Genomic DNA, 17,932 nt, shown 5'->3' with positions numbered 1-17,932 from the left:
AACTGTAGCAATACCTCCCTGCCCCTGTACTCAAATCCCCTCGCTATGAAGGCCAACATGCCATTTGCTTTCTTAACCGCCTGCTGTACCTGCATGCCAACCTTCAATGACTGATGTACCATGACACCCAGGTCTCGTTGCACCTTCCCCCTTCCTAATCTGTCACCATTCAGATAATAGTCTGTCTCTCTGTTTTTACCACCAAAGTGGATAACCTCACATTTATCCACATTATACTTCATCTGCCACGCATTTGCCCACTCACCTAACCTATCCAAGTCACTCTGCAGCCTCATAGCATCCTCCTCGCAGCTCACACTGCCACCCAACTTAGTGTCATCCGCAAATTTGGAGATACTACATTTAATCCCCTCGTCTAAATCATTAATGTACAATGTAAACAGCTGGGGCCCCAGCACAGAACCTTGCGGTACCCCACTAGTCACTGCCTGCCATTCTGAAAAGTACCCATTTACTCCTACTCTTTGCTTCCTGTCTGACAACCAGTTCTCAATCCACGTCAGCACACTACCCCCAATCCCATGTGCTTTAACTTTGCACATTAATCTCCTGTGTGGGACCTTGTCGAAAGCCTTCTGAAAGTCCAAATATACCACATCAACTGGTTCTCCTTTGTCCACTTTACTGGAAACATCCTCAAAAAATTCCAGAAGATTTGTCAATCATGATTTCCCTTTCATAAATCCATGCTGACTTGGACCTTTGTCACGCATGATAACTGCTGTACCTTTATTGCACACATCCCTAATTTCTTGTTTGATGCTGTCCCCAACCTCACTACCACTGTTTGGTGGTCTGTACACAACTCCCACTAGCGTTTTCTGCCCTTTGGTATTCCGTAGCTCCACCCAAACCGATTCCACATCATCCAAGCTAATGTCCCTCCTTACAATTGCATTAATTTCCTCTTTAACCAGCAACGCCACCCGCCTCCTTTTCCTTTCTGTCTATCCTTCCTAAATGCTGAATACCCCTGGATGTTGAGTTCCCAGCCTTGGTCACCCTGGAGCCATGTCTCCGTGATGCCAATCACATCGTGTCCGTTAACTGCTATCTGCGCAGTTAATTCATCCACCTTATTCCGAATACTCCTCACATTGAGGCACAGAGCCTTCAGGCTTGTCTTTTTAACACACTTTGACCCTTTAGAATTCTGCTGTAATGTGGCCCTTTTTGTTTCCTGCCTTGGGTTTCTCTGCCCTCCACTTTTACTATTCTCCTTTCTATCTTTTGCTTCTGTCTCCATTTTATTCCCCTCTGTCTCCCTGCAGAGGTTCCCATCCCCCTGCCATATTAGTTTAACTCCTCCCAAACAGCACTAGCAAACACTCCCCCGAGGACATTGGTTCTGGTCCTGCCCAGGTGCAGACCGTCCGGTTTGTACTGGTTCCACCTCCCCCAGAACCGGTTCCAATGTCCCAGGAATTTGAATCCCTCCCTTCTGCACCACTCCTCAAGCCACGTATTCATCTGGGCTATCCTGCGATTCCTACTCTGACTAGCACGTAGCACTGGTAGCAATCCTGAGATTATTACTTTGAGGTCCTACTTTTTAATTTAACTCCTAGCTCCCTAAATTCGTCTCGTAGGACCTCATCCCATTTTTTACCCGTATCGTTGGTACCTATATGCACCATGACAATTGGCTGTTCACCCTCCCTTTTTAGAATGTCCTGCATCTGCTCCGAGACATCCTTGACCCTTGTACCAGGGAAGCAACATACCATCCTGGAGTCTCGGTTGCAGTCGCAGAAACGTCTGTCTATTCCCCTTACAATTGAATCCCCTATCACTATAGCTCTCCCATTAAAACCAAATGCTTTTGCGTGCAATGCTAGTGCTTGACCAACCCGACCTAAGCCAATAATACTAATCGTCTCCCCTCAAATCCCCTATCGCTATAACTCTTTTTCCTGCCCTCCTGTGCAGCAGAGCCACCCACGGTGCCATGAACTTGGCTGCTGCTGCTCTCCCCTGATGAGTCATCCCCCTCAACAGTACCTAAAGCGGTGTATCTGTTTTGCAGGAGGATGACCGCAGGGGACCCCTGCACTACCTTCCTTGCACTGCTCTTCCTGTTGGCCTTCCATTCCTTATCTGACTGTGTACCCTTTTCCTGCGGTAAGACCAACTCACTAAACGTGCTATTCACGTCATTCTCAGCATCGTGGATGCTCCAGAACGAATCCACCCACAGCTCCAGTGCCGCAATGCGGTCGGTTAGGAGCTGCAGGCGGATACACTTCCCGCACGCGTAGTCATCAGGGACACCGGAGGCGTACCTGACTTCCCACATAGTACAGGAGGAGCATAACACGTGTCCGAGCTATCCTGCCATGACTTAACCCCTAGATTAATTTAATTTGGCAAAAACAATGCTAAATGTTACTTACTGATATAGAAAAAGAAAAAGAATAACTACTTACCAATCACCAGCTAATCACTTACCCCCTTGGCTGAGACATCATCTTTCAATTTCTTTCTACTTCTCTTTTGCCTTCTATCCCTGCTGCAGCTGCACCGGTAGGCCTCTCCGACGAACGCCGGCCTTTTGTCGGCCTCACCATGCTGCCGCTCCGCCTCCCGACTCCCTGCTGGGCCTCTCCGACGAAGGCTGGCCTTTTGTCGGCCTCACCACGCTGCCGCTCCGCCTCCCGACTCCCTGCTGGGCCTCTCCGACGAAGGCTGGCCTTTTGTCGGCCTCACCACGCTGCCGCTCCGCCTCCCGACTCCCTGCTGGGCCTCTCCGACGAAGGCTAGCCTTTTGTCGGCCTCACCATGCTGCCGCTCCGCCTCCCGACTCCCTGTTCTGTTCCACAATCTGGGCCTTGGGCCTTTTCCGGGGATTCTCAGTATGAACATGGGGATGTGTGTTGAGACAGGATGTCCCAGCTCTCCTCCCCCCTGGGTTGTGTTCCACACTCTGGGCCCGGGCCCTGGCCCTTCCCCGGAGATTCTCAGTATGAATAGGGGGATGTGTGTTGATACAGGATATCCCAGCTCTCCTCCTTTAAAGGGACAAGGAGAGGGCCAGCTGGGTGTATAGCCCTGTTTTATGACATCACTGCAGTGCCTAGCAACAACCTCCCTGAGCCCTGCTCATTATGGGCTGGGTTTAGGTCAGTGCTGTTACAGGAAGGGAAACAGGAGCAGGATTCGACCCGTGTGGAGCCCAGGATTAATGGGGAGAGGTACAGGATCAATTTATACCTTATTGAGTGGGAAATGTCAATGTCCCGGACACTCCCTGTCCCTCGGTATCTGTGTCTGGGGGAGAAGGATGTCAGTAAAGTTCCCTCTACACTGCCCTGGGAGTGTCTGATGGGACAGTGTAGAGGGAGCTTCACTCTGTATCTAACCCCGTGCTGTACCTCCCCTGGGAGTGTTTGATGGGACAGTGTAGACGGAGCTTTACTCTGTACTCTGTTATCATTTTCCAAAATGCTATAGATTATGGATCAGCTCCTGCAGATTGGAGGGTGGCAAATGTAACCCCACTATTTAAAAAAGGAGGGAGTGAGAAAATAGGGAATTACAGACCGGTTAGCCTAACATCAGTAGTAGGGAAAGTGCTAGAGTCTATTATAAAGGATGTGATAATGGGACACAGATAATATCAACGGGATTAGACAAAGTCAACATGGATTTATGAAAGGAAAATCGTGTTTGACAAACCCACTGGAGTTTTTTGAGGATGTAACTGATAAAATAGATAAGGGAGAACCAGTGGATGTAGTGTATTTGGATTTTCAGAAGGCCTTTGATAAAGTCCCACATAAGAGGTCAGTGTGCAAAATTAAAGCACATCGGATTGGGGGTAATGTATTGGCATGGATTGAAAATTGGTTAACTGACAGGAAACAGAGAGTAGAAATAAACAGGTCTTTTTCGGGGTGGCGGGCAGTGACTAGTGGGGTACCACAGGTATCAGTGCTTGGGCCCCAGCTATTCACAATATATATAAATGATTTGGATGAGAGAACCAAATGTAATATTTCCAAGTTTGCTGATGACACAAAACTAGGTGGGATTGTGAGTTGTGAGGAGGATGCAAAGACACTGCAAGGCGATTTAGGTAGGTTGAGTGAGTGGGCAAACACATGGCAGATGCAGTATAACGTGGAGAAATGTGAAGTTATCCACTTTGGTAGGAAAAAACGTAAAGACAAAGTATTATTTAAATGGTGATAGCTTGGGAAGTGTTGATGTACAGAAGGACCTGGGTGTCCTTGTACACCAGTCATTGAAAGCAAACATGCAGGTGCAGCAAGCAGTTAGGAAGGCAAATGGTATGTTGGCCTTCACTGCAAGAGGATCTGAGTACAGGAACAAGGATGTCTTACTGCAGTTATACAGGGCCTTGGTGAGACTGCACCTGGAGTATTGTGTGCAGTTTTACCTAAGAAAGGATATACTTGCCATAGAGGGAGTGCAGTGAAGGTTCACCAGACTGATTCCTGGGATGGCAGGACTGTCGTATGAGGAGAGTTTGGGTCAACTAGGCCTGTATTCACTAGAGTTTAGAAGAATGAGAGGGGATCTCATTGAAAAGTATTAAATTCTGATGGGGTCGGACAGACTGGATGCGGGGAGGATGTTTCCCTGGCTGGGAAGTCTAGAACAAGGGGTCACAGTCTCAGGATATGGGGTAGGAAATTTAGGACTGAGATGAGGAGAAATATTTTCACTCAGAGAGTGGTAAACCTGTGGAATTCTCTACCACAGAAGGCTGTGGAGGCCAAGTCACTGAATATATTTAAGAAAGAGATAGATAGATTTCTAGGCACAAAAGGCATTAAGGGTTATGGGGAAAAAGCGGGAATATGGTCTTGAGATAGAGGATCAGCCATGATCATATTGAATGGTGGTGCAGACTTGAAGGGCCGAATGGCCTACTACTGCTCCTATTTTCTATGTTTCTATGTATCTAACCCCATGCTGTACCTGCCCTGGGAGTGCTTGATGGGATAGTGTAGAGGGAGCTTTACTCTGTATCTAACCCGTGCTGTACCTGCCCTGGGAGTGTGTGATGGGACATTGTAGAGGGAGTTTTACTCTGTTTCTAATCCCATGCTGTACCTGCCCTGGGAGTGTGTGATGGGACATTGTAGAGGGAGTTTTACTCTGTTTCTAACCCCGTGCTGTACCTGCCCTGGGAGTGTGTGATGGGACATTGTAGAGGGAGTTTTACTCTGTTTCTAACCCCGTGCTGTACCTGCCCTGGGAGTGTGTGATGCTGACACGAGTTGCTCACATCGTGAACACACCTAATGTAAGATAAACCCATCAGCTTCTACCCTGGACACAGATCCTGAGGGTCAGTGAGTGTGCGAACATTTTAAACACCTCCCTCACAACGACTTTTATCCTTCTTGTTCTAATCAAAAGAGCCCCGGTTTCTGAACAAGCATATGAGGGAGAAGGGAATAGAGGGTTATGCTGACAGATTTAGATGAGGAAAGACGGGAGGAGGCTCGAGTGGAGCATAAACGCCAGCACGGACTGGTTGGGCCAAATGGCCTGTTTCTGTGCCGTATATCTAGTGTAATCCGATGTAAAACTTTTAAAGATTTGTGTAAATGAATCGCTTGTAGGTTTTAGAGATGTTAACACAACATGGCTGAATCACATTGCCATAAAATGTCTGATATAATGTGCATTGTGGGAAAAAAGTTTAATCTGAGTTTGAAACTCAAACAGGAGCTTCACTGCAGACACGTTGCCATGGCAACACTGATAAGACATTCCATTCACTGAATCGACTGGTTGGAATCTGTGACCAGATCAGAGGAAAGAACCGGATTTGTTTGTTATTAACCACAATATAAACTTAAACCAGAGTGAGTAATAGATTAAATTATAATGTGTTATGAAAGGTTCTGACGAAGGTTACTGACCTGAAACGCTAATTTTATTTCTCTCTCCTCAGATGCTGCCTGTCCCGCTGAGTATTTCCAGCAGTTTTTGTTTCTATTTCAGATTTCCAACATCCGCAGTATTTTGTTTCTGTGATTGGAATGCTCTTTCAGAGAGCCGCACAGGCGTGATGGGCTGAATGGCCTCCTTCTGTGCTGTATCATTCTATGATTCTATGAAGTGTCAGTTTAATGCAATTACAGAAGTATCAGAGGGTTTGTGTGAGAATGTAACTGAGTAACGGGCCAACATGTCTGGGTTATGTAAACTGGACATGTTCACACTGGGACAGAGGTTTAAAGAGGTGATAGGATTGCTGTTTGTAGGATTCTAAAGGGACTGGGATAATGTAGAGCACGACAAGTTATTTCACCTTGTCCAGAACAGTAGAACCAGAGGACACGGCCTGTGCTTGAAGGGGGTAAATTCAAATCCAATCTGTGAGGATATAAAAAGGAAGAGAGTGGCTAAAGTAAATGCTGATCCCTAAGAGAATGAGACTGGGGAATTATTAATTGGAAACAGGGAAAATTACAGAGACTTTGAACAAATATTTTGTATCTATCTTCACGGTAATACTAGACAATCAGGGGCAAAAAGGAGGGAGGGAATTAAATAATCATTATCACTAGAGAAAAAAGTAATGGGCAAACTATTGGGACTAAAGGTGGACAAGTCCCCTGGACCTGATGGCTTGCATCCTAGGGTCTTAAAAGAAGTGACAGCAGAGATAGTGGATGCATTAGTTGTAATTGACCAGAATTCCCTGGATTCTGGATAGGTCCCAGCGGATTGGAAAACTGCAAATGCAATGCTACTATTCAAGAGAGGAGGTAGCAGGAAACTATAGACCAGTTAGCCCAACATCTGTCATTGGGAAAATGCTGGAGTCCATTATTAAGGAAGTAGTAGTAGGACATTTAGAAAATCATAATACAATCAAGCAGAGCCGGTATGGTTTTATGAAAGGGTAGTCGTGTTTGACAAATTTATTAGTGTTTTTTGGGGATGTTACGAGCAGGGTGGATAAGGGGGAACCAGTAGTTGTAGTGTATTTGGATTTGCAAAAGGCATTCGATAACGTGCCACATAAAAAGTTACTGCACAAGATAAAAGATTTGAGGGCCTGATCTTTGAACACTCTCTTCCTCAGGCAGCCGAAAGTTGCGCACTGTATCGAGCAAGCCGGGGCTCTTTTCTCTGGTAAAGAGACTAAAAGGAGACCTGCTAGAGATCTTTAAATATGTCATAGTTCAAAAGAGTGGAGAAGGAGAAACTTTCCATTTATCGGTGAGTTTGATAGTAGCTGCATTGTAGTAGTTTTTTGTATTTGAAGAAAGCTCTTTAAAACATGAAGTATTTGGCAAAAGTAAAAATAGACTCCATTGGAGGCGAACACGATCAGCAGAATTTTCACCTGACCCTTCACCCTTTGATGAATTGGACATATACCCAGAATATTGAATTCCAGCCCAGTTATAGGGTTATTATAACAGCACTGTGGGAGCACCTTCACCGCACGGACTGCAGCGGTTCAAGAAGGCGGCTCACCACCACCTTCTCAAGGGGCGATTAGGGATGGGCAATAAATGCCGGCCTTGCCAGCGACGCCCACATCCTGGAATGAATTTAAAACAAAATAATATCAGCAGAAACAAACCCCAACTGTCAGAATGAACGTGGTTCAGTCCGAGATTTGATTATGAGCAGCACTAACAGCAGCTTCCAACCCCTGCAGTCACGTGTGAACTTGTTGGTGTGTCAGCAGGTTGGAGGACAGTGATTTATTTCCCACACACGGAGCGGGTGAACTGGTGCGTCTGCAGACTGTTTTTGCTTTCGAAGCTCTTCTCACATTTAAAAGGTCTATCAGCAGTGTGAACCAGCTGGTGTATCAATGTGCAAATGTTGGTGCATGACTGAATCGCTTCCCACACACAGGCTCTTTAAAACACGGCCTCACTCCCACAGGCAAGCAGAGACACTCTACCTTTAACTCCCAAAATAACACACACCACAGCGAAGGGTTCATTCCCTGGCCCACTCCCACTCTGACCTCTCCATCCTCGGCCTCTAACACTGTTCCAATGAAGCTCAACGTAAGCTCGAGGAACAGCACCCCATCGTTCTCTGATGCACGCTGCAGCCTTCCGGACTCAACGCTGATTTAAAACAATTTCAGCTCATAACTGCTGCCCCCATGTTTCTGATGGCAATCCCAGCTTTTGTTTCTTCCCTTGTCCCTTTACCATCTCCTTTGTCATTTAATCACTCCTGCCTGCCATCCTATCACACACCTTCCTTTTGCTTCTTTCCACCCCTCCCCCCTTTCCCTGCCTCTGTATTTGAATAAAACCTGTTACATTTCTGACTTTTTCCAATTCTGGCAAAAGTTCATCAACCTGAAATGTTAATAGAATCATAGAAATCATTGCAATCTCCAGCACAGAAGGAGGCCATTCGGCCCATCGTGTCCGTGCCGGCCGAAAAAGAGCTACCCAGTCTAATCCCACTGTCCCGCTCTCGGTCCGTAGCCCTGTAGGTTACAGCACTTCGTGCATATCAAAGTACTTTTTAAATGTGGTGAGGGTTTTTGCCTCTACCACCCTTTCAGGTAGTGAGTTCCAGACCCCACCACCCTCTGGGTGATAAAAGTTTCTCCTCAACTCCCCTCTAAACCTCCTACCAACTACTTTAAATCTATGCCCCCTGGTTATTGACCCCTCTACTAAGGGAAATAGGTCCTTCCTATCCACTATATCTAGGCCCCTCATAATGTTATACACCTCAATTAAATCTCCCCTCAGTTTCCTTTGTTCCAAAGAAAACAACCCAAGCCGATCCAATCTTTCCTCGTAGCTAAAATTCTCCAGTTCAGACAACATCCTCATAAATCTCCTCTGTACCTTCTCTTGTGCAATAACATATTTCCTATAATGTAGTGACCAGAACTGCACGCAGTACTCCAGCTGTGGCCTAACTAGAGTTTTATACAGTTTTAGCATAACCTCCCTTGGGACATGCAAATGACAGGAAGAGAACCTTCCTCCACAAAGCAATGCAGATAATTTAATAATTGATGCTGTGCCATATTTGGTGTATACAGTCACACTTGCTTTAATGGGAACAGGTGCATAAAGCAGTCCAATTATCATATTAACAGCAGAAGTTAAAGTAAACTAAATACAGCCCTTCATGTTCGCTGACACAATAAACAGCCTTGTAAAGTGGCTGAAAACTAAACCCGAGGTAATGAGGTTTTCAAACGGTAGCAGCAAGCTCTGAGAGTGGCTGGCAATGATGTGACGACATAGGAATTTTGGCTACTTATATCGTGGCCCTGTGGGAGACTAATAACCAAATGTCATGTTGCTAGAAGGAGTGAACACCCACAGGACCAATGGTGACCGAACAAGGCAAATTCTATTTTACTACAACTATTTTGTGTAAAACCATAAATCAAGTGCTCCCTTATTAACATTAAAACCGACAATTAAACCAATTAACTTTTTACCAGAATTCAATCAAATTAAAATTTGGTTGCCAGGGGCAATGAGGCACTCCAGTCCCTCCAGCGCCCACCTCTCGCGGAAGGCCGCGAGCGTACCGGTGGACACCGTGTGCTCCATCTCCAGGGACGCCCTGGCTCGGATGTACCCACGGAAGAGAGGCAGGCAGTTGGGCTAAATGACCCCCTCGACCGCCCGCTGCCTGGACCAGTTAATGGCCCCCTTGGCCATGCCCAGGAGCAGTCCTACGAGGAGACCCTCTGACCTGCCCGCTCCCCTCCGCACAGGGTGCCCAAAGATCAGGAGCGTGGGACTGAACGGCAACCAGAATTTGAGGAACAGCCCTTCAAATATTGGAAGAGGGGCTGCAACTTCATACATTCCACATATATATGGAACACGGACTCCTCCAGACCGCAGAACTTGCAGGCAGCCTGGGAGTCCGTGAACCGACTTAAAAACCGATTGCACGGGATTGCTCCGTCTCTGGGATTTTTACCAGCGATTTGGAGGCTGAATTCTGCAAATTCATTCATTTTTTTCTGTGAAAGCCATAAAATTGTTTGCTATAATGCTCATATTTAGGCAGATGGTACACATTGGCTATTGGTAGCTTAAAATATATGGCTGATTTATTGACATCTAAAGCAAACAGTAGTTTATCTTGGAATATTCTAGATTTTGTTTGTACAAGATCACAGGATGGATATGGATGAAGATGACCCTTCAGCCCATTTAATCTCCTTCTAGAATACCAACTTTACTATTTTTCCATTACAGCATCTGTTTCTTAATTACTCCAGCGTCCTGGCATAAAGCACCCCGCTGGAAACCTATTTCACCTGTTGATCACCCTCTGAGTAAAGAAAGATTTCCTGCTGTCTGTCCTAAATGTTCTCTTCATACCCATGAACCCTGGGCCCTCATGTCCTGCTGCCCAGACGTATCTGAACGTATTGTTCCAGATTTACTTTCTCTACCCAGGCAAGTATTTATATACCCCTATTAATTTGCTTCTGAGATGTGTCTTCTTGAGGTTGAAGAAGAGCACTTGCTTTTCAAGTTGTTTATCATAACTCTTCCCTCCAACACCCTGGATCAGGGTATTATGTCTGTGGTGTACTTATCAATGACTCCACAAGGCAATGTGTTGTATTTGAACTGTAGTGACCTTGGTCCTTTATTCCAAACTCCAGAGTGCTGTGCAAACATGGTATGCAGTCTTTTATACAGGGCCCTGCCACCAGGGCAGGCAACCACCGGTCTCCACCAGTTGCACCCTCTAGTGGTGCCAGCATGTATGTACACAGTGTAAACCTTATTGATAGTACATCAGGTAAACAAGTCTCCATCTTATACAATCTCACAGTGACTACACATAGAGTACATCCATAGTCGGCATATACAACACAGGGCTTGTTGCTTTCTTCTGATTACCAGTAAGACCTGAATGGCTCCTATAATATCACGGTGACTAGAACTATATGCAGCATACCAAGTGCCACGTGACCAGGGCAGCTTTGGCATTACCTCTGGGTATTTGAATTGAACTGATTTGACAATATGCTACTTCCTTTGTTTATTGATAAGCCACACCTTTTAGGAATGATGAGTGGTGACTCAACTAGCACCCTAAGATTTGTCTCAAATTCCCACTTGATAAGTTCTATTCCACCTATTTCTATTTTTCCCTGATAAGCAGTATCTTGCCTTTTTCTATGTTGTGTTTCATCTGCCAATGGTCATTCTTTGAAAACTCCCTTTGTGAGATCTTATTTGCCTCATCTGAATTCACATTCTTTCCTAGCTTGGTATCATCTCCAAATGTAACTGTTTTATATTATGATTATGAGTCCAAGTCACCTTTGTAGACCAAGACCGGGAGGATACTGAGTGGGTTACCCTGGGGTAACCCACTCAGTATCCTTCTTTTGCAATCTAGCTTCACCTCGACAGTAATTAATCAAGATTGGAAGCTACTGACTTTAGTTTGTAAAACAGTCTCTCATGCAATACTTTATCAAAGGCTTTTTGGATGTCCAGGTACACTGCGCCATTTAATTTGGGATGTCACCTATTTCTAAAAAAAAGTCGAAGAAATTGGTGAGGCAAAATCTATTAACTTTGATTCTCTCCCCGCAGATGCTGCCTGACCTGCTGAGTATTTCCTGTTTTTATTTATTAGAGAAGGGTGACCCTGTGTCTATCCATTTAAGGGCAGCTGCCGAGATACAGGGCACTGCCCCTTTAAGAATAAGTGACGCGAATAATCGGGTTTTCTGGCCGGCCGCCAGGAGCCCAGTGCGCAGGCGCGGGACAGACTGTGTGCGGTCGGCGGTTGGAGCTGCGGGTCGGCGGGAGCGGGAGCGGGAGCGGGAGATTAATCAACTGCGGGTAGGTTAGGCCGCGTCGCACGGATCGTAATGCTGGAGAACGGCCTCAGGGCCCGAATGAGACCCTGCGGCCCACCGGACGGCGGCTCTGAGGCTTTTTCTCGATGACAGGCCCGGGTTCCGCGCCGCCATCTTGGTGCAGGAATAAGAGACCGGCTCCCCGTGTAGCACGGCGCATGCGCAGCCATCTTGGTGAGGGAAGTAAAAAACCGAAAATGCTGTAAATGTCAGTGGCCTGTGTGGATAGGTTCAGGGTGGTGACCCTTGGTCGCTACTGGTGATTGTTCAGGAGCACAGAGAGGGAGGCAGGAGAGATTAGAGAGACAAAAGGGATGATGGGCCGGAGAAAGAGAAAGGTCAGTCTAGACCGGGTGTCAATGGCGGTATAATGACCAGCTGCCATTGGAGACAAGGAGGGGGAAAAACATAAGGTCCGGGGGGAGCCAAAGATGGCCAGAGGTTACGCTCTGAAATTGTTGAACTTGATGTTGAGGCCAGAAGGCTATAAAGTGCCTAAACGAAAGATGAGGTGCTGTTCCTCGAGCTTGCGTTGAGCTTCGTTGGAAAAGTCTAGGAGACCGAGGACGGAGAGGTCAGAGCGGGGGAAAGAAATGTTGGCCATGTTGCGATGGTTTGGGTTTCAGCACAGGGAGGAGGGAGAGTGTGTGGGATGGGGATTTACAGCTTAGGGGGCAGACTGTTCCATAGAAACAAGAATTGTTTGTTCTGAATTTCCATCCTGTGCTTAGTGATGCCTTTTGGAAACTCCTTTTACAGGGTATTAGAAGGGGAGGATTTGCAGACGGGTAACTCAAACCAAACATCACATCAAAATATGACATCAACACCTGAATATCAGCAGCCTTTGAATGTGGAAGGAGAAATGTTTGCCTGTTCTCGATGTGGGAAAATATCTCAAACATCAGTGTGATTGGAAAAGCCCCGAGACACACACACCCGAGTGAGAGTGTTCCAGTGCACTGACTGTGGAAAGAGCTTTAACCAGTTACATAACCTGAAAAACATCGCACCATTCACAGCGGGGAGAAACCATCCACGTGTTCTGTGTGTGGACGAGGCTTCAACTGATTGTCCAACCTGGAGAGACACAAGGAGACCTGCACCATGGAGAAACCGTGTAAATGTGGAGACTGTGGGAAGGGATTCAATGCGCCGTCCCAGCTGGAAACTCATCGACGCAGTCACACCGGGGAGAGACCATTCACCTGCTCCGTGTGTGAGAAGGGATTTGCTCAGTTATGCAACCTGCTGACACACCAGCGTCTTCACACGGGGGAGAGGCCATTCACCTGCGCCGTATGTGAGAAGGGATTCGCTCAGTCATCCAACCTGCTGCGACACCAGCGAGTTCACGCTGATAATAAACCGTTTAAATGTTCTGACTGTGAGAAGTGCTTTAAAAGCACAAGGGATCTGCAGACACACCAAGGCACTCACACTGGGGAGAGACCGTTCATCTGCTCCGTGTGTGCGAAGGGATTTATTCGAGCATTCCACCTGCTGAGACACCAGCGAGTTCATACGTGACTGCATGGGTTGGATTCTGCTGTTAATTGCATCCAGGACTGAACCATATTTCTGATATTCTTGGGGTGTGTTTCTGCTGATAATCTCCAGCCCAGTTATAAGGTTTAATATTCTGGATATATCTCAAATAAATCAGCTTTGTTTTAAACATTGCTGTAGATTTTTGTCTTTCCCACCTGAGTCTTTATCACCACCTGGCTGGAGCTCAGAGAGGACAATCTGGGGGAGGATCGTACGGGGGGAACAGAACTTCAACCTGGACACAGTCCTTCAGGGCCACACTGAGAGCCAAACGGCACTTTGGTCTTTCTCGTCTCTTCACTGACAGCAACGTCGCGTGTGGGTTAACCTTGAGGTGTGTAAGAAATGTGTCCCAGCCAAGCTTTCCCACAGTTCAGAGCTCCTAAGCACGGGACAGAAGGCTCCTTTTCAGCTGTGTTTAGAGTCGGGAAGAACAGCAGTGAATGCTGGGAACATGCTGTCAAATCTGAGATTGGTGTAAAACTGCGATCTGTTCCTGACTGAAAGTGACACGGCAGATTTAAGGTTCCAGTCTATAAATGACTGGTAATTATTCTACGCAGACTTAATGTGTTTGTGTGACAGAACTGAGTCTACCATTTTAAGGTGGGTGTTAACTCATTTAGAATAATCCCATTGAAAATAAATTGGTTGAAGTCTGCATTAAAATATCAGAGGGAGGAGGTCACAAGGAGCCCGTTACCTGCCGGTACAATTATACAACCGACATTTGATCTCCAGATAAAGAAGAACCTGCAGCATGGTTCCAGGAATTACCTGTTTTATTGATGTGTGTGTGTGTGTGTTAGATAACGGGATAACTAAAAATACACGACCCGGAACATCCCGGGATCATGATCCCGACAGTTACTCTGGGATCACTCCCATTGCAGAACTCCACCACTGACCCTGCTGACGGTTGCAGGCTCAGGGAGTGGGGCCTCCGGGAGTGAACTGTGAGAACGCTGGGTTTTAATGGATCAGATTTAATATGAAGTCGTGATGATAAAAGTAAAGTCTTGCTTTGTTTTATATAGATGTATGTTTAATATTAGTGGACTCTGTATTAAAGACCTGTGTCTAGTGAACTATTAGCTTGTAATCACCTCAGACAGAATAAGTACCAATTATCCCTTTTAAGATGAAACAGGCCTGGTCTGAACAGAACTAGCAGAGCTGAGAACGCTGCCTGTGTATGGACTGAGTGGAACGGTGAAGGATATGTGTTTCTTTAAATGCCCCAGTAAAAGCAAACTCTGGCAATGTTCTGACTCGCAGATTCCTCGCAGCTCCAACGAAACAGGAAGAAGTTACTCGATGAAACCTCAACAGCCATCCAGTGGAATGTTTTGTTTGATAAATGTCTTTCAGCGTCAGGGTTTGATTGGCTGAGGTAACCAGAGTCACATGGGCTGCATCTTACTGGGCTTTAAACACAGGAACAGTTTGCAGCTCGGGTCAGAGAGCACCTCGGGAAGAAGAAAGCTGACGGCTACAGCCAGGGTAGAACATCCTTTGGGCTGTCCCTGAAGAGGGAGCAGATGGAGGCCACCTGACCGCTGGGCACCGGAGGGATTACAACACCAATTGTCAACACGAGGAACAGTATTTGGATTTGATTCAGTTATAATTTGGAGTTGATTGTGCCCCTGTAAAGAGGGGGCTCTCTCGGTAATTTGACATCGTTTGAGGACAATGTCATTCTAATTAGAATTTTAAAAGAGTCGAACTTCCTTTTGTATCTCCCAGGCTCGGCAATTATCAAAGTCTGAGTTGATGGATCCAGCTTGTTGGGTCATGAGTTTTGCTATATAACTATAATATTATATGAATATAACACTTAGTATTCCTTTGTAGAATCTCCTCTATTTTCCACTCATTTAGTTTACGAGTTGTATTATTGTGAAATTGCATATTAAAAATAAAGCCTGTGCTCGGGATTGAGGTGTGTGGCGTGTATCATGGGAGATCTCCAACTCAACTGGGAATAGCATAAAAGCTCAAGGATTATAAGCAACATCAGTCTGACATACACTGGAGATTGGTGTCAGTGACTGTGGGGTAGGTTTATATCAGCAACCAGAACAACTTGTATTTATATAGCGCCTTTAATGTAGTGAAATATCCCAAGGCGCTTCACAGGAGTGTTTATATGATTTAAGATTTGACACCGAGCCGCATAAGGTGAAATTAGGACAGGTGGCAAAAAGCTTGGTCAAAGCGGTAGGTTTTAAGGAGTGTCTTGAAGGAGGAAAGAGAAGCAGAGAGGTTTAGGGAGGGAGATCCAGAGCTTTGGGGCCTAGGCAATAGAAGGCACGGCCACCAATGGTTGAGCGATCATTATCAGGGATACTCAGGAGGGCAGATTTAGAGGAGCGCAGACATCTCGGGGGTGGAGGCGGTAGTTGTGGGGCAGGAGGAGATTACCGAGATAGGGAGGGGCGAGGCCATGGAGGGATTTGAAAACAAGGATGAGAATTTTGAAATCGAGGCGTTGCTTAACCGGGAGCCAATTAGGTCAGCGAGCACAGGGGGTGATGGGTGAGTGGGACGAGGCGCGAGTTAGGACACGGGTCAGCGAGCACAGGGGTAATGGGTGAGCGGGACTTGGTGCGAGTTAGGTCACGGGCTGCCTAGTTTACGTAGGGTAGAATGTGGGAGGCCAGCCAGGAGTGTGTTGGAATGGTCAAGTCTAGAGGTATGCTGCGGAGATGTGGTCGACAGCCAATTTCGGGGTCAAATATGACGCCAAGGTTGTGAACAGTCTGGTTCAGCCTCAGACAGAAGTTGGGGAGAGGGATGGAGTCGGTGGTTAGGGAACGGAGTTTGTGGCGGGGACCAAAAACAATGGTTTCGGTCTACCCAATATTCAATTGGGAGAAAATTTGTGGTCGTCCATAACTGGATGTCAGACAAGCAGTCTGGCAATTTAGAGACCGAGGAGGGATTGAGAGAAGTGGTGGAGAGGTTGAGCGTCGCCAAGGTATATGTGGAAACTGACTCCGTGTTTTTGGATAATGTCACCAAGGGGCAGCATGTAGATGTGAAATAGGAGGGGGCCAAGGATAGATCCTTGGGGGACACCAGAGGTAATGATACGGGAGTGGGAAGAGAAACCGTTGCAGGTGATTTTCTGGCTACGATTAGATAAGAATGGAACCAGGTGAGTGCAGTCCCACCCAGCTGGACGATGGTGGAGAGGCCTTGGTGAAGGATGGCGTGATCAACTGTGTCAAAAGCTGCAGACAAGTTCAGGAGGACGAGGAGGGATAATTTGTTTTTGTCCCACTCACAAAGGATGTTCATTTGTCACTTTGATGAGAGCAGTTTCGGTTCTGTGGCAGGGGCGGAAACCGGATTGGAGGGATTCAAACATGGAGTTGTGGGAAAGATGGGCACAGTTTTGGGAGGCAACAACACGTTCATCGACTTTGGAGAAGAAAGGGAGGTTGGAAACGGGGTGATAGTTTGCAAGGACGGATGGGTCAAGGGTTGTTTTTTTCGAGAGGGGTGATGACGGCAGATTTGAGGGAGAGGGTGACAGTACCTGAGGAGAGAGAACCGCTAACAATGTAAGCTAACTTGGGAGCCAGAAAAAGAAGTTGGGTGGTCAGCAGTTTGGTGGGAATAGGATCGAGGGAGCAGGAAATGGGTCTCATGGACAGGATGAGCTCATAGAGGTCAGGAGGGGAGATCGGAGAGAAACTGGAGAAATATGTGAGGTAAGGGCTAAGACAGGGGACTTCCTTAGAGGAAGTTTGGCCCAGTGGGTTGGGGAACGAAGGGCAGAGGCAGAATGATTCTAGAATAGTGAGCAGTTTTGGCAGACAAGAGCAGGACCCAATAATGCTTTGTGGTCCAGCCAGATCTGGCGATGAATGGCTAAACCAGTTGTCCACCATATCCGTTCAAGTCTGTGTGCCCCTTGGACTTAAGGGAGCGAAGAGCAGGGCTGTACCAGGGAATGGCCAGGGTGAGTGAGAGTGATGGTTTTAATAGGGACTACGGCATCGATGGTGAGGGTGTGATTGAACAGATTGGTAGCTGCAGAAATGTCATGGTGAAAGGAGGGCCAAAGGCTGGACAGTTGGGCGATGATAAGAGAGTCGGGAGAGAGCTTTTTCCAGGGCGGATACAGAAGGAGATCGGATTGGGTGGGGTGGGTGGGAGGGACATGTGGGTGGAGAGCGATACGAGGAAGTGGCCAGAGATGGCCTTATCTGTGATTGACACGATGGGAGTAGCAAGGCCATGAGAGATGGCAAGGTCGAGGGGGTGGCCGTGAATATGGGTTGGGGAGAGAGTAAGGGAGGACGGGAGGGCAGTGAACTCAGGAGAGAGAGCATGATGAATTGAGATAGAAGTTGAAATCACCGAGGATGAGAAGTTGTTCGGTGCAAAGGCTGAGAGCAAAAAGCAGTGAAGAAATCTTGGTAATTAAATATTTATGGTACTTGGGTGGGTGGTAGAGAACGAGAATTTTAAATCAGAGGTGAGGGGAGTGGAATAGGGTCAGATACTCAA

At 46.8% G+C, this 17,932-nt stretch overlaps 1 protein-coding gene across 2 annotated transcripts; it reads left to right on the top strand.

Annotated features, from left to right (window-relative positions):
* Positions 1-11,755: 11,755 nt before the first annotated feature.
* On the top strand, positions 11,756-15,348 carry LOC139232591 (gastrula zinc finger protein XlCGF7.1-like). 2 transcript variants are annotated; one of them, XM_070863017.1, is made up of 2 exons: positions 11,756-11,840; positions 12,617-15,348. In XM_070863017.1, the coding sequence occupies exon 2, from the start codon at positions 12,965-12,967 to the stop codon at positions 13,385-13,387; it is 423 nt and encodes a 140-aa protein (XP_070719118.1). In that variant the 5' UTR covers positions 11,756-11,840; positions 12,617-12,964; the 3' UTR covers positions 13,388-15,348. The 2 variants fall into 2 exon arrangements, with proteins under 2 accessions (XP_070719118.1, XP_070719119.1); XM_070863018.1 differs by lacking the exon at positions 11,756-11,840 and adding an exon at positions 11,850-12,031.
* Positions 15,349-17,932: the final 2,584 nt, after the last annotated feature.

This window comes from Pristiophorus japonicus, chromosome 20 (genome assembly GCF_044704955.1).
Source record: "Pristiophorus japonicus isolate sPriJap1 chromosome 20, sPriJap1.hap1, whole genome shotgun sequence".
In the NCBI taxonomy this organism is placed as follows: Eukaryota; Metazoa; Chordata; class Chondrichthyes; family Pristiophoridae; genus Pristiophorus; species Pristiophorus japonicus.
The sequence above is the reverse complement of the archived record's forward strand: the minus strand, read 5'-3'. Positions and strand labels throughout refer to the sequence as shown.